General features: G+C 41.2%; 2 protein-coding genes across 2 annotated transcripts; both read left to right on the forward strand.

Annotated features, from left to right (window-relative positions):
- Positions 1-7: 7 nt before the first annotated feature.
- On the forward strand, positions 8-3,735 carry LOC136435564 (Fanconi anemia core complex-associated protein 100-like). The gene is made up of 4 exons (XM_066429184.1): positions 8-246; positions 736-875; positions 1,335-2,281; positions 2,650-3,735. The coding sequence occupies exons 1-4, from the start codon at positions 31-33 to the stop codon at positions 3,408-3,410; spliced, it is 2,064 nt and encodes a 687-aa protein (XP_066285281.1). The 5' UTR covers positions 8-30; the 3' UTR covers positions 3,411-3,735.
- A 188-nt stretch (positions 3,736-3,923) lies between these two features.
- Positions 3,924-12,694, forward strand: LOC136435574 (glycine receptor subunit alpha-2-like). Its single transcript, XM_066429196.1, has 11 exons — positions 3,924-4,611; positions 5,414-5,604; positions 5,951-6,027; positions 6,792-6,917; positions 7,326-7,423; positions 7,821-7,903; positions 8,391-8,543; positions 8,947-9,066; positions 9,489-9,709; positions 10,180-10,293; positions 10,811-12,694. The coding sequence occupies exons 1-11, from the start codon at positions 4,541-4,543 to the stop codon at positions 11,048-11,050; spliced, it is 1,494 nt and encodes a 497-aa protein (XP_066285293.1). The 5' UTR covers positions 3,924-4,540; the 3' UTR covers positions 11,051-12,694.
- Positions 12,695-13,027: the final 333 nt, after the last annotated feature.

The following is a 13,027-nucleotide window of genomic DNA, read 5'->3' on the forward strand; positions in this document are numbered from 1 at the left end:
CTTTTTACATAATAGATCAGTCAGTGAAACATGGCGCGCTATGTGAGTGATGTTCGTGTGTTGGACCAAGTAGACATCGGCAGCGCCGATCACGTTCGCTTAAAAACGTTGAATGACGCAGTGACGTTACCTGGAGACTCTCTGACGTTACCTGATGCAGTAGGAAAGAGCGACGATAGTGCTGGGGTCACGGTTCTAGCCACAGGCGGCGACTGTGTGCACTGCTATGGAACGCCCGAACGAAAGGTAGTGTTACTTCCTATAATTTTTGGGCAAAATAATCGTTTTCCGCAACACTAAAAATAATTCCTGCACTTCTGACATTTGGTTCAATTCCCTCTCGTTACTTTGGTCATCTGTATTCCTTTAGATTCGAGTCGCTTTGACTTGAAAACTTGGTAGGCAAGTTGCCAAGCCCTATGTCACATTTGCTGATCGGTTGCTGCAGTTCTGTAGATGACCGGTAGATGACGCTTTAAAACAGCAATGCAATATAAAACAGCATGGCACTCTTTATCACCTTTACACTGAGAATTGATGTGAAAGAACCACGCTGAAAAATTGTAACTTGTTCAAAGTTGAAGGGGCTACCTAGTACCCTGAAGATTTAACGAATAATGGATAAATGAATTGGAGCATAACCAGACAGATAGGATTAAAAGTGTGAATGGATGATACATTAGACATGACAGGTTTGGCTTGATAATGAAGTTGATAGTGTGTTTTCTGTTTCAGGTCACCTGTCACTGCCCTGGTCCAGTGTCAGATGCACACCTCACAGCTGTTGAACAGAAGCTTAGGTTGCTCTGCTGTGAGGAGGGAGGCAGGTTGACGTCCGCTGTCTTACCTGGACAGTCGGGAAGACATGATAACAGGTGTGTGGGTACAACTAGTCCAGTTAAACATCCAGACAGATAGAGAGACCTATCTAAAACTAAACCTAGTTTCTCAAGTAGCTTTTGAAACACTGGGCAAGTATAACATCTCTTTAGACTCCTCATTCCATCACTATAGCTTTAATGTCATGCCAGCTGCTCAAGGCTTGTCTTCTCCAGGTCCTTATAGTCATACTTCTTTAGTTTGGCCCCATCCTTAATTTGGCCCCAGGTAGTCACCTGACTTCCTTGGTGATATGATTTGATTCCTGCTCAGTGGCACTAATACATTAATTCATTCATTGAACAACAACAACAACAACAACATGTTAAAATGACTTACTAGTACTAGCAAATATTTTAATTTTAAGTAAAACAAACATGTAAAGTGTGATTCGCTATCATAAGATAAAACCTAAAGGTCTTATATGACAGTGGATGTACTTTTTATCTTTTCAGAAGTAAAAAGAAGAAAGCTGGAGATCCAGACACCAAGGCTAAGACTCCAAATCCAGACAAAAACCAGGACATCTTCAATACCCTGCTGGACTCTAGAGCAGCTAAGGTTGTCAACACGTGTCCGACTTCCTGTCAAGTTGTTTACACCACCCCCAGTGGCTCCCAGGTGTCAGACGGATGTGTGCAGAACATCTGTGTGATACCAAATTATGTAGTGACATGCTCTGAGGCCTCCAAAGGGTGGGATATCACTGTAAACTCGTTTTCAGGAGAAATAGGTGACCTATTATGGAGAAAACACATTCCTGTTACAGATAGCTGCAATGTTTCGTGCAAAGAGCACCTTCCTAGTTTGTACGTGGCCCAGCCTCCAGGGACTTATGAATGTCATTACCAAGATCATGCAGCTGAAACCTTACATCTGTCTGCAGAACTCTTCTCATCACTTTTCGGAGTCACCCCCAATCTGCTAGACTGTCCCATGATCCTCCTGGGCCTCCCTGACGGGCGCGTGTGTACGCTACCGCTGAAGGACGTGGCCGGCTTCGCTAAACCGGCTTCAGCTGGTCACCTGTATCACCTGCAGCAGCCTGTTGTGTCTGTCCATGCATTGACGCTTATGAGAGACCAATCAGCAACACCAGTGGGAGACCACAACATGTTAGTGTTAGTGGGTGCTGAAGGCAAAGTCGTGTTGGTTCGAGCAGGAAGAAGTTCGTTGACACCCGTATTTAAGGAGTACCAACTTCCTGGTCCCATTCTTGACTCAGACTGCAAAGATGGTAAACTGGTGTACTCGACAGGGACGGAACTTTGTGTTGTGACCTTCAACAACAGGAAAGGTCAGGAAGTCAAGGCATCAGGAGTCTTCCCAGACATGCTGGTGCCTCAGAAGTACGACCTTGGACAGGTGCTCAAGGTCATGGTTACAGGCAACAGAGATGATGGTGAGTCGAAATTCAACTTAAGTTTCAAGACCTTGAAATAATTGATACATAAGAGCTGTATGTACATCATTAGGCATTTCAGGCTGGACAAATTGTCGGGTTATTTTTGTTCATCTTGCCAGTGAATTGACTTTCTCTTCCCCAAATTATAAATTATCGTTGCTATTAACCCACCAGTTACCACCATTTTAACATACTATAAGGCAATTGTCAACTCCATGTATACAGCAAAGAAAATACAACCTTAAGCTACAAAAGAGTCATAGTTTTACTCTCTGATAAAAAAAGTGGAAACTGGAAACCATTGAATTGGATTGAATTTGGCCTCGACTGTGGCATTCCTAGAATATATTTTGTTTCTATTTCAGGACAACAAGGCAGCCTTTCTGTGCTAGCTGTGACACGACAGGGCTGTGTTCTCCAAACAACTATCTCCGACAAACAAGCAGAACCAACCCTTCACACCAAACACCTGTTGGAGGGGCTAGGTGACACTGCCAACAAGATGGCAACCTTAACTCAAGTACTCAAAGAACAAAACAAACGCCTGAAACAGTTGAACCTTGTTGCGGAAATCATTTCAGGGATTAAAAACGGTGAAAACGAGCTTTTTAAGTGTACGACGGCTTTTCAAGCTGACCCCGATGAAGTAGGATTAAGTAGAGTGACTTTCCGTTGCACGAATGTCAGTTCTTGGACCTTACACAGAGACTGGAGGTTGTTAGTACAGGCAGATGTTTGTGGCCACAAGATGGCTGGTTCTCAGACTAAGGTAGCCCAGCTCCAGAACTTTAGGCCGGGGTCTGTCAAAGAAGTCTCTCTGTCAGTGCAGATGACAGACTTCCCATGTCAGGTGATAGTCACAGGTACGCTGTGTTGTCAGGTGGGTGAGACAGGTGCGCTGAGGGCAACAGGTGGGAAACCTGGGAGAACAAAGATGTCTACAGGTGCACCTGGAGGGACAGGTGTGTCATGTGAAGCACCTGACACCTGTTGGGTAGGGATACCTGTGTTTAGGAAGACCCTAGATGTACCAGAACATGGGGACAACATGGACATGTTAGCTATGAGACATGGAAGTGCCACCGACTGTATACTGGACATTTTACTGCAACAAGCATGTCAATGACTAGGGAATACAGACAATTATTTTTAGGTGTTTTCTTCACCCCAAGTTGTGCAGTAACTTTCACATCATTTCAAAGAGAATGCATCTGTCATATCATGGATTTTCAAGATTCGACATATCTACCATGGGTAGTAACAGAGTATTTGGTTTTAGAAAGTTGTTAGAGATATTTCCAAATGGCCAACTTGTCTCGTCAAATTTAATCTTTTGTGAAGTGTTATTTCATAAGTGCAGCTTTACTGAAGATGACGAAACCTCACGTTCCTCTATTGTGTATTCCCAGCCTTTTGTTGTCCTGCAATTACAACATTGGTCATCAATTATTGATGGTGTCATTGTGAGTGATTAAATGTTGACTGGCTCTGAAATGTGGCTGCAAAATGGCACCTGAAGTTATTTTTCTTTTCTTTTCCTTTGTGTTTTGACTGTTCAAACATTGAAAGTGCTTAGTATCCAAATGGAAAGTAAGAGCAAAGTTAGGTGAATTTTTGAAATGAATTTCTTAAGATGGATCTTTTATTAAAAAAAAGTCAGTTTCAAGATTGCCCTCTGCCTTAATGCAGTAATGTCTGAATCACAATCTAAAAAGGTTAGAATAATTCTTAGGTACATGTATCATAATTGTTTGTGTGACGTGTGTGTGTGCATGTTTGTGACATCAACTACATGCGTCATTATGATGACTGTCAATCATAATGTCATTAGGGGGAATGAAAAGTCACGGTAGACTGATCAAAATGATGATATATTGATGAATCATCACATGTAAAACTTCAGTATACATGTTTATTATATGACCTCAAGTGATATGTAAAATTGTGTACAAACTTTTAAAACATCGTGTTCATTGATGTACTAAAAAAATGGTGTTTGGGACTTATTGTAATTTTTTCATTTCCTGTGTCACAAATTTTTTTACACGCCATCACAAAAATGCTGACCATGAAAGTTCCATTAGCGAAATTGGGTTCCGCCCATCATTACGGGTTCCCATAGCGACGCATTGACAAACACAATAGTCCTTTGTTGTTGCTGAAGTTCCAATTTTGTAGATGCTCAGAGCAGTTTTCTTCTGACGCTGCCTGCGTTTGGAGAGAACTTTCGGTTGTAGGAGGAATATCTTTTTGAAAATGGACGGTGGAAAGTTGGGCTGTTGGGTGTTTACCCTGACAGTTGCTCTCCTGGTGCAGACTGCTGTAAGGTGAGTGAGTTTTGTCTAGAAGAGTTTACTATCGAGTTTAGAGAAAGCACCTTTGTGGCATCGTGTTGGCGTAATGGTTCGGGTGCTTAGCCCAGAACCCATAGGTCCTGAGTTCCAATTCCCTGACAATCCACTAACGTTGTGCTCTTGGGAAAGACACTTAACACGACTCCTCACTCCACCCTGGTGCAAAAATGGGTACCTGACTTCGGTTGGGGATTGTAGGTAAAAGGCGGTGGAAGGAAAGGGTTGGGTTCTACCTTCCAATACTGTGCCCTTGAAACAATAGTAAGACCCTATTCGGAATTTGTGAAGGCATGAGATGTTGATGATTTTTATGTCAAATATCCTAGTAATAGCAGACTGTATTCCCTGTGTTATCTTTGGATTAAATGCTAAGTCGTCGGCCCCTGTGTTTCTTCCAGCTCTAGAATTTTTTCCTTCATGCCAATTTCAATTGATGAAGCGAAGTGTTGAGAGCAAGGCACAAGAAAGCTAGGGATCCTGAGGTCTGGAGTCATATTTCCCTGCATAATTTTGCAACACATGAAACATTAGTTTCTGCTTTTTGGGGAGCAAATTTGATGCTCTCACAAGGTTTAAGCAAGTCTAGCTTTTCCACTAACTGCAATTTCACAGATAACAATTTTTGGTCGTTATGTGAAGCCATCAGAAGGCAAATCCTCATCTGTCCTGTTTTGACATGCAGTCGTAAGGTGTTGTTAGATTTATTGTCTGTCTTCCTTGAAAAGTCTTCAAATTTTTGTGTTCATAATTTTTTCTTTTTACTCTGTTGTCTCAGTCAAACTGGAATGACAACTGAAGCCTCCAACACCACCAGAAGTAGTAGTGGCGGAGGGGGAGGCCAGAGCGGTGGCCAGGGCGGCTCCTGTGTCGGTGGTTCCGATACTGCGGACTGGGGGGCGTGGCTGGAGTGGCGCAGCGGCGAGATTCTGTTTGCAAACAACTACACCAACGCTAGCCGACCCGGAGGTCAGTGTCATAGTTTTCTACCGTGAAATCATGTCACAACGAGTGTGTGGTTTATGCTACGACATTGTGACCGCAAACTGAAAACACTGCAAGAACCTCCTTTCCACTTCTACTGCAATATTGAATCCCTCTCAAAATAAATGAATTTACAGAATGAAGGCACAAAAAATTTGTTGAAAAACAAAAAAAAGGACTAACAAAACAAGCTGCATCTTGAAAAGCACTGTTCATTCTAGTACTTGTTCTAGTTCTTGAGACCATTCAACTCCTTAAAAGCTGCCCAAGAGACTGTTTTCTTGGTAAACAAAAGTCACATTTTTACTGTCATTCTCTTTTCTCCAAACAGATCCTAATGATCGCTGGATTGACGTTTCCGTGGGCGTCCGGCTGAGCAACATCGGGTCCCTGTCCGAGTCATCCATGGTGAGTACAGGAGGACCGCCTGCATGGTGTAGCCAAAAATTCCCACATAGCTATGATGGTGATTGTTTAAATATTCATGAATACTGTGGGAGGACCATTACAGTAGCTAATGAGGCATGCAGCACATACTGTACACACCTGTTCACTTCGGCGGAAATCTAAAAAAAAAGAAAAGAAAAAAAAGCCTATTTTCAAGACCGTAATGTAAAACACAACATTTTTTCCTAGGACTTACAGTAGCTACTATGCAGCACATGATGTACTAGTATGCACCCTGTTCTGAATTGGGTATTTCAGAGTAAGAGTGAAATAGATGTAACCTACATTTAACATTAATCTGCTGGGTTACATATATCTGCCACTTTGAAAAACAGTGTTTGAGAGAGCTCTAGTGCAGCAGAACAGTTTAGATATACATTATACTGGAATGTATTTTACAGAAAGACTTTAATGTCAAATTGAAGATCTAGTTGGATGCAAGGGGGACTTATGTTAGTGCCTGGGGGAATTATGTTAGTGCTAGTTATATATCAGGTTTTTTTACTATGCTAAATGCTTATCCGATATTTCTCTTTCATCTAACTCTTTACGAAGCTGTGAGGGACTTCTTAAATTTGTGAAAACTGGCCTTAGAATTAAAGCAAAACCCACAATGTTTTCTGTAGATTGAAATACATTTTTGGTGTACAATCAGAGTTATACATTTGCTTACTCCAGACCTATGATCCATTAATAGTAACAGTAAGTAACTAATTTACCCTCAGCAATATGAGATGAGTATCGACCTGTTCCTGAGCTGGTTTGACGACCGCCTGGCCGGACTGTCCAGTTACATGACTCCTGTACCAGGCAGGCACCTCTGGAACCCTATCTATGCCATGGGGGAGAAGGTGAGATATGTGTGTTTGTTTCTGTGTGCGTGTGTGTTTGTATATTTGTGTGCGTGTTTGTGTGTGTGTGTATGTGTGTGTGTATATTTGTGTGCGTGTTTGTGTGTGTGTATTTGTGTATGTGTGTATATGTATGTTTGTGTGTGTGTGTGCGTATGTGTGTGTGTGGAGCTGGTGTGTGTGTGTGTGTGAGTCTGCGTGTATATGTGTGTGCTTGCGTGTGTTTGTGCATATTCACATGCGTATGTATGAGAATGTGTGTGTATGTGAATGAGTGAGTGAAAGCACAAAGACCCAACATTCTGTCAAGAGACAGTGACAGTCATGAAAGCTCTCAACAGCTAAACTTTTACTTGAGACAGTTATGTAAGGGTGAAACTTATGGTATGTTTGCCCTGACTGTTTCAGGTGGACCCGCTGTGCTCTGACGAGAGCTGTCTGATGGAGAGTGACGACCAGATCTCCACCTGGCTCTGTCCTGATGGAAACGTGCACCACATCGCAAAGTAAGGTCACTTCAACAATGTCACTTCAGATACAAGCTTAGTCATGTTTGGGACCACATTCTCCCACTGCAGCGCCACCTAGCAGTGGGAAGTAGAAATGCAGTAATAGCAATGCCCTGTTTCCTCACCCCTATGTTCCAACACCCCCTAATCCTAACCCTTACATGGGTGTGGAACGTAGTGGTGTCGGAATGTACAGGTGTTGGAACAGATCATAACATTGGGCTGTCCCCGCCTTAAGGAAGACAGCAGAAGGACGAGAAATGTTTACAGGTGGATTTCTCTTGGTGTGTGTGAAGGACTTTTAATTAAAATTAACTATTGAATTACCAAGAACCTGATGAAACTATTCATACTTCATTATATCTAATATCATTATGTACCCGTTTCCTCTTAGACAAGATGTGAAGATCACCTGTGCCATGAACCTGCGCTTCTACCCGCTGGACAAGCAGGAGTGCACCTTTGAGATCCACGGATGTAAGTCATGTAGTATAATGTTCCTACTTCATATAATACTTTTTTCTGTAGGGTGTAGGCTTCCTCCCTCATACCAAACCATTATGGTTTTCCCGAATCACTAATTTTGCAATGCGAAATCAGGTTGTGTGCCATAGTACCAGTTAGTATTGCCCTAAGGAAGGTGACAGACGGTCACTGAAACATCAACTGTTGATTGTATATAGATCCTGGTTGTGAATAAAGAACCTTGTTTTAGAATACTGATATTCTAACCTGATGAAATTAGTCATGGAATAAAACTTACAGTGTACATTTTGTACTTTTGTTAAGGAAGGGTTTCACATATCAGGAATGTGCTAACTACTTTCATCACATCTCTTTCATTCAATCTTTCAAGTGAAGGTTAGAATCACCAAGTTCACCTATGAACAAGATGGGTCATCGTAACTTGTGACTTGTGTGTGTCAGTCAGATGATGGTTGTATGTTTATTATTGTTTACACAGATGACAGCATGCGGTTCCTGCTCGACCCCAGTTTCCAGTGGGTGGTACCGGGGGTTCCCGTGGTTACCGATGCTGAGTCCATCCACTCGCAGTTTGAGGTGACCCAGGTCGACTTCAATGCCAAGTACAACTCCTTCCTCTCCAGCGTCGCTCGTAAGAACGAAGTCTTTTTTTGTCAAAGGCCAAACAAATACAAGTCCATGGATGTCATCCTTTGGAAATGTCAAATTAGATCTGGGGATGCAAATGAATTACCTTCTTTTGCCATATCAAATGCTTAAATACCTACTATATGTGTAGTATGGAGTCATTTTGATATTTAGTGTCAAGACAATGAAAACAAAATTCATCAATCAAATTCTTTTGAAATGTTAGGCAAAAGAATATAGCTATTACAAATGACATCCTCCAGAAACCCTTATTCTGATGTACATGTAACAGTGTAAAAAGATTTAGTATATCTTGTGAAAGGATCCATGTGTGCTTTCGTTTGTCAAAGTTTCAGCATAATTACATCATACATTGTATTTCTTGTTGTGTTGTATGTCTTCCACAGAATGTTCCTACCATAAGGGATCCTATGCCTACTACACCGAAGGCTGTTCCAAGAAGTGTGAAAACTATGGCGGGACTAAACTGTCAGAGACAAAAGATGACTGCGTGGACACCAATAAACGTAAGTCACATTGATCTGTTTATCTCTTGTTATGATCACAGAAAGATACATATACCTACATGTACATGACCTTGAGATTTGCATGTGTCTGTTTTCACTTGATCTTTGTGATCACCAAAATCAAGATGGCCGTGTACGCGAATCTGTTTTGGGGATCACCATAAAAGCAAATCTCTTTCCTCGATCACAGAAAGCCTACATGTACATTGTACATGATCACGACCTCCCCGTACCTGTATGTGAATCTGTTTTGTGGATTACCATAAACCCAAAGCTGTTTTCTTAACCACAGATAGCCCAACACCTACACATCCTTGCTATCACCATGTACATGTACTAGCTTGAATCTTTTGGAGGGTGGGGGGAGGTATCTGTACATTGTTATCAATACTATTCTGTTTTTGTTTGTTTTTTGATCACAGAAAGCCCCAACACCTACACAACCTTGGCCATCACCATGTACATGAAGCGTCGCCTGTCGTACTACATGATGGAGATCTACGTGCCCAGCATCACCATCGTGTGTCTGTCCTGGGTCGCCTTCTGGATCAACCGTGCTGCCGTGCCGGCCCGCGTGGCGCTCGGTATCACCACCGTGCTGACCATGATCACTCAGAGTACCAGGGTGGTCGACATGCCACAGGTCGGGACATTTTTTTCTTATTTTGCATTGCATTTCCTAGTTGTAGAGTGGAAATTTGTTTTTTGTACATAACTGTATGTACTTGTTTCCTACTTTGTGTTAGTTGTAACCCAGGGCCCTGGCACTGAGCATGACAGAAATGAATGTGAATAATTTATGAAATGATGGTTAGTGAAGATGGTCATGGATCAATTAGTACTCAAAAGGGAGATTTGCTTTGCAACTCAAGAAGACCACTGCCACATAGTAACTGCAAAAGTTGTTTGCTTTCATTGTTAAGGATAAGGTTAGGTTCAAACTGGAAGCAGGTAACTTTGTTTTCATTTTTCTTTTCAAATTTCCTGTTTGTAAGCCATTATCAGTGATGCATACTGCTCTGGCCTGCCATTGCTTGCATCAAATTTAACAATACATGTATTGTGTAATGTTGAATGTTTGTTTATCTGTGTGTTTGTACATCTGTTTATCAGATCTCCTATGTGCGTGCCATTGATGCCTGGCTCCTGGCCTGCCAGTGCATGGTGTTCGGTGCCCTTCTGGAGTACGCCATCGTCAACTACTACGATCGCAAGCCTAGGGCCAAGGTAACAAAACAGTTCTGTACATTATTGTGGAAACAATTCCATCAACTTGAAAGTTATTAGCTATGATATTTGTTAGTCTAGCACCATATTTATTGTCTGGATTTTTAGTCTTATATACCAATTACATGTATGTTGGTCTAATAGTATTTATTTTTGGGTGGTACAAGTTTAAGCGGGTGTATCACTGGACTGTACCAAATTGCGTTTTGAAATTGTACCAACTTTGCAAATTTGTACCAATTTTCCTGGTATGCGACGTATCAATTTTGCATATGAAGCGTGACTCAGTCCATTCTGAAATCATGAGTTATTCATGATTCCAACTGTAAAACTGGACCCTGGTCCAGTGAAAATAAATCTATTGTTTATCATATTATGTATTTTCTTGTGGTGCAAACAAACAAACAAACAAACAAACAAACAAACAATCAACCAACCAACCAAACAAAGAAACAAAGAAACAAAGAAACAAAGAAACAAAGAAACAAACAAACAAATGTCTGAATCCTGTCCACAGACTGCCGCCGCCCCTCCCCAGCCCGTGAAGGTCGTGAGGCTCCCCAACACCCCCAGCGAGAAGGGGTCGATGAATGGCCACATGGTGCCCCCGGAGCCGCCCAAGAAGCCCAAGAACCCGGACGACGAGGGCATCGCCGCGATGATCGACAAGGGCGCCCGGATCCTGTTCCCGCTGTCGTACCTCGGGTTCAACATCTTCTACTGGGTGTACTATTCTGTGGCGGAGCAGCACCATTAGGTCTGTTGGTACATACCAGTCATGGAATTTGCCGTGTCATGATGGCGGCCTACCTCTGTCAGTAAACACTGAAAGGTAGTAGTGGCTGTGATGATGTTAATGTGTGAGCAGTATAATGATGTTATGATAAGATGATTACCATAAGTGCATTTCATAACTGCATGCCATTTGCTATGTTTCAAGAGCAAGTATCAAGTTTATCTATGTACATAATGTACCGCAGACTCACTATCATATTATAAATGTTTACTATATGTAACTATATTACAGGAAAAATTCATGAACTAGGTTGAAAAATACCTGATACCTTAAACATGTAACTTGTCTGTTGAATCGTCAGTGTTTCGTCACTTTAATGCAGAAAGTTTATTATACAAGGATTGTTTGCTTTATTCTCCCTGACATTAATGGATGGATTATGTGGTCTTATTTTAGAAGCTTTACCATTAAGAAGAGCCTTACATTTAGAAAAGAGGCTTTGCACCTGGTATCTTAATGAAGATTAGTTAGACTAGTTGTTTAAGACTAGCAGGTGTGTCACAATTACTGAAAACCCTTTTCTTACTACCCTTAAAATTCGATGTTAATACTCTTAGAACAGTCACTCATCTACAGTCAGCTTAATCCTTTAATTTGCTGTAATGCTATTCAGTCTCTAATCCAACAAGAGTTCACAGACCTCATATCTCCGTGAACTATCCTGTTTATGCAAATGACTTACACACTCACATAATATATGCTTGTTCATAAACATCTTTATCTAACTTACACAAGTTGCAATATTGACAGTCCTATTATTTTCCATTTAGATGAATTATGGCGCTTTTGCATTTATTATGCAAATTAGGAATTCATTTGCATAATTGGTATCTGTTGATGTCATACTTGCCATAAACTACTTATGATACATGCATTTGAGCCTTTTAATGGAAAACACTGCAAATATACATTTTCCTCATTAGTTATGCAAATCAAGTCCCAATTAGCATAATTTGCACATCATTGTGTACATCTCTGTCTAAGCTACCTGCATACTAAATATCATAGAGATCTGTCCTTCCTTTGTGCCGTTATTATCCTTAGAAGATTTTCACAATAACGCCCCTGCAGTTCCAGAGCAACTTGCTAGGGGGCCCAAACCTACATTACTTTTGTTATTTCTTCACAAGCTATCAGCCACCTAAAAATCAAGACCATAGCATGTCCAGGTCAAAAGATACAAAAAAGGAAGTTCTGCTGCAGTATCAAGGTCAAATACCAGGGGGCCCAAAATTGACCTTGAACTTTGGCTACACAACACCTGCCCACATACCAAATATCATCGTAATTCATCAAGAGGTTAGTGCCGAAACACAAACAGACAAACAGACACATACACAGACACACCCAAAACTATATCTCCATTTTTCATGGAGATAATAATAAATATATGGAGCCGAGGATGTTAAATTTAAGCTCTGAAATTTATTCATGACTTATGGGCAATATAATGTATGAATGGCCATGTTTCATCTACTAATTTAAAACTGATTATTTTGCCAGCTTAGTTATGTGCAGTTCAGCACTTACAGCCATCGACTTTACTTATGAATTTTGGAAAGCATGTCTTATTTGTTGAATAAAGTCTTACTCAAAGGCTGCAAACATGGATGTTGCATCATATTCTACCTTGCAGTGGTGTGTTCCGGTTGGTGTTGGACTGCCAGTTACATCCCTATATACCTTCAGAAACAGCCAAGACTTAATGTAAAACTATGGATATATCTGTACAATACTGTACTACCGCAAGACTTGAGAGAAAAACATATTGCGGAATGCTGTATGTAAAACATGAGACAGTGAGTTCATGTGTAATGTATCACATTCCATGCATCTATCAGTGCTTTGTTATAACTTATCACTGGCTAAGCTCAGTTTTGTGCAGTTTATCATCTAGTCTACATGTAGGCTGATTGTAAGCTGCAGCTGTAATATTTA

This window comes from Branchiostoma lanceolatum, chromosome 1 (genome assembly GCF_035083965.1).
Source record: "Branchiostoma lanceolatum isolate klBraLanc5 chromosome 1, klBraLanc5.hap2, whole genome shotgun sequence".
In the NCBI taxonomy this organism is placed as follows: domain Eukaryota; kingdom Metazoa; phylum Chordata; class Leptocardii; order Amphioxiformes; family Branchiostomatidae; genus Branchiostoma; species Branchiostoma lanceolatum.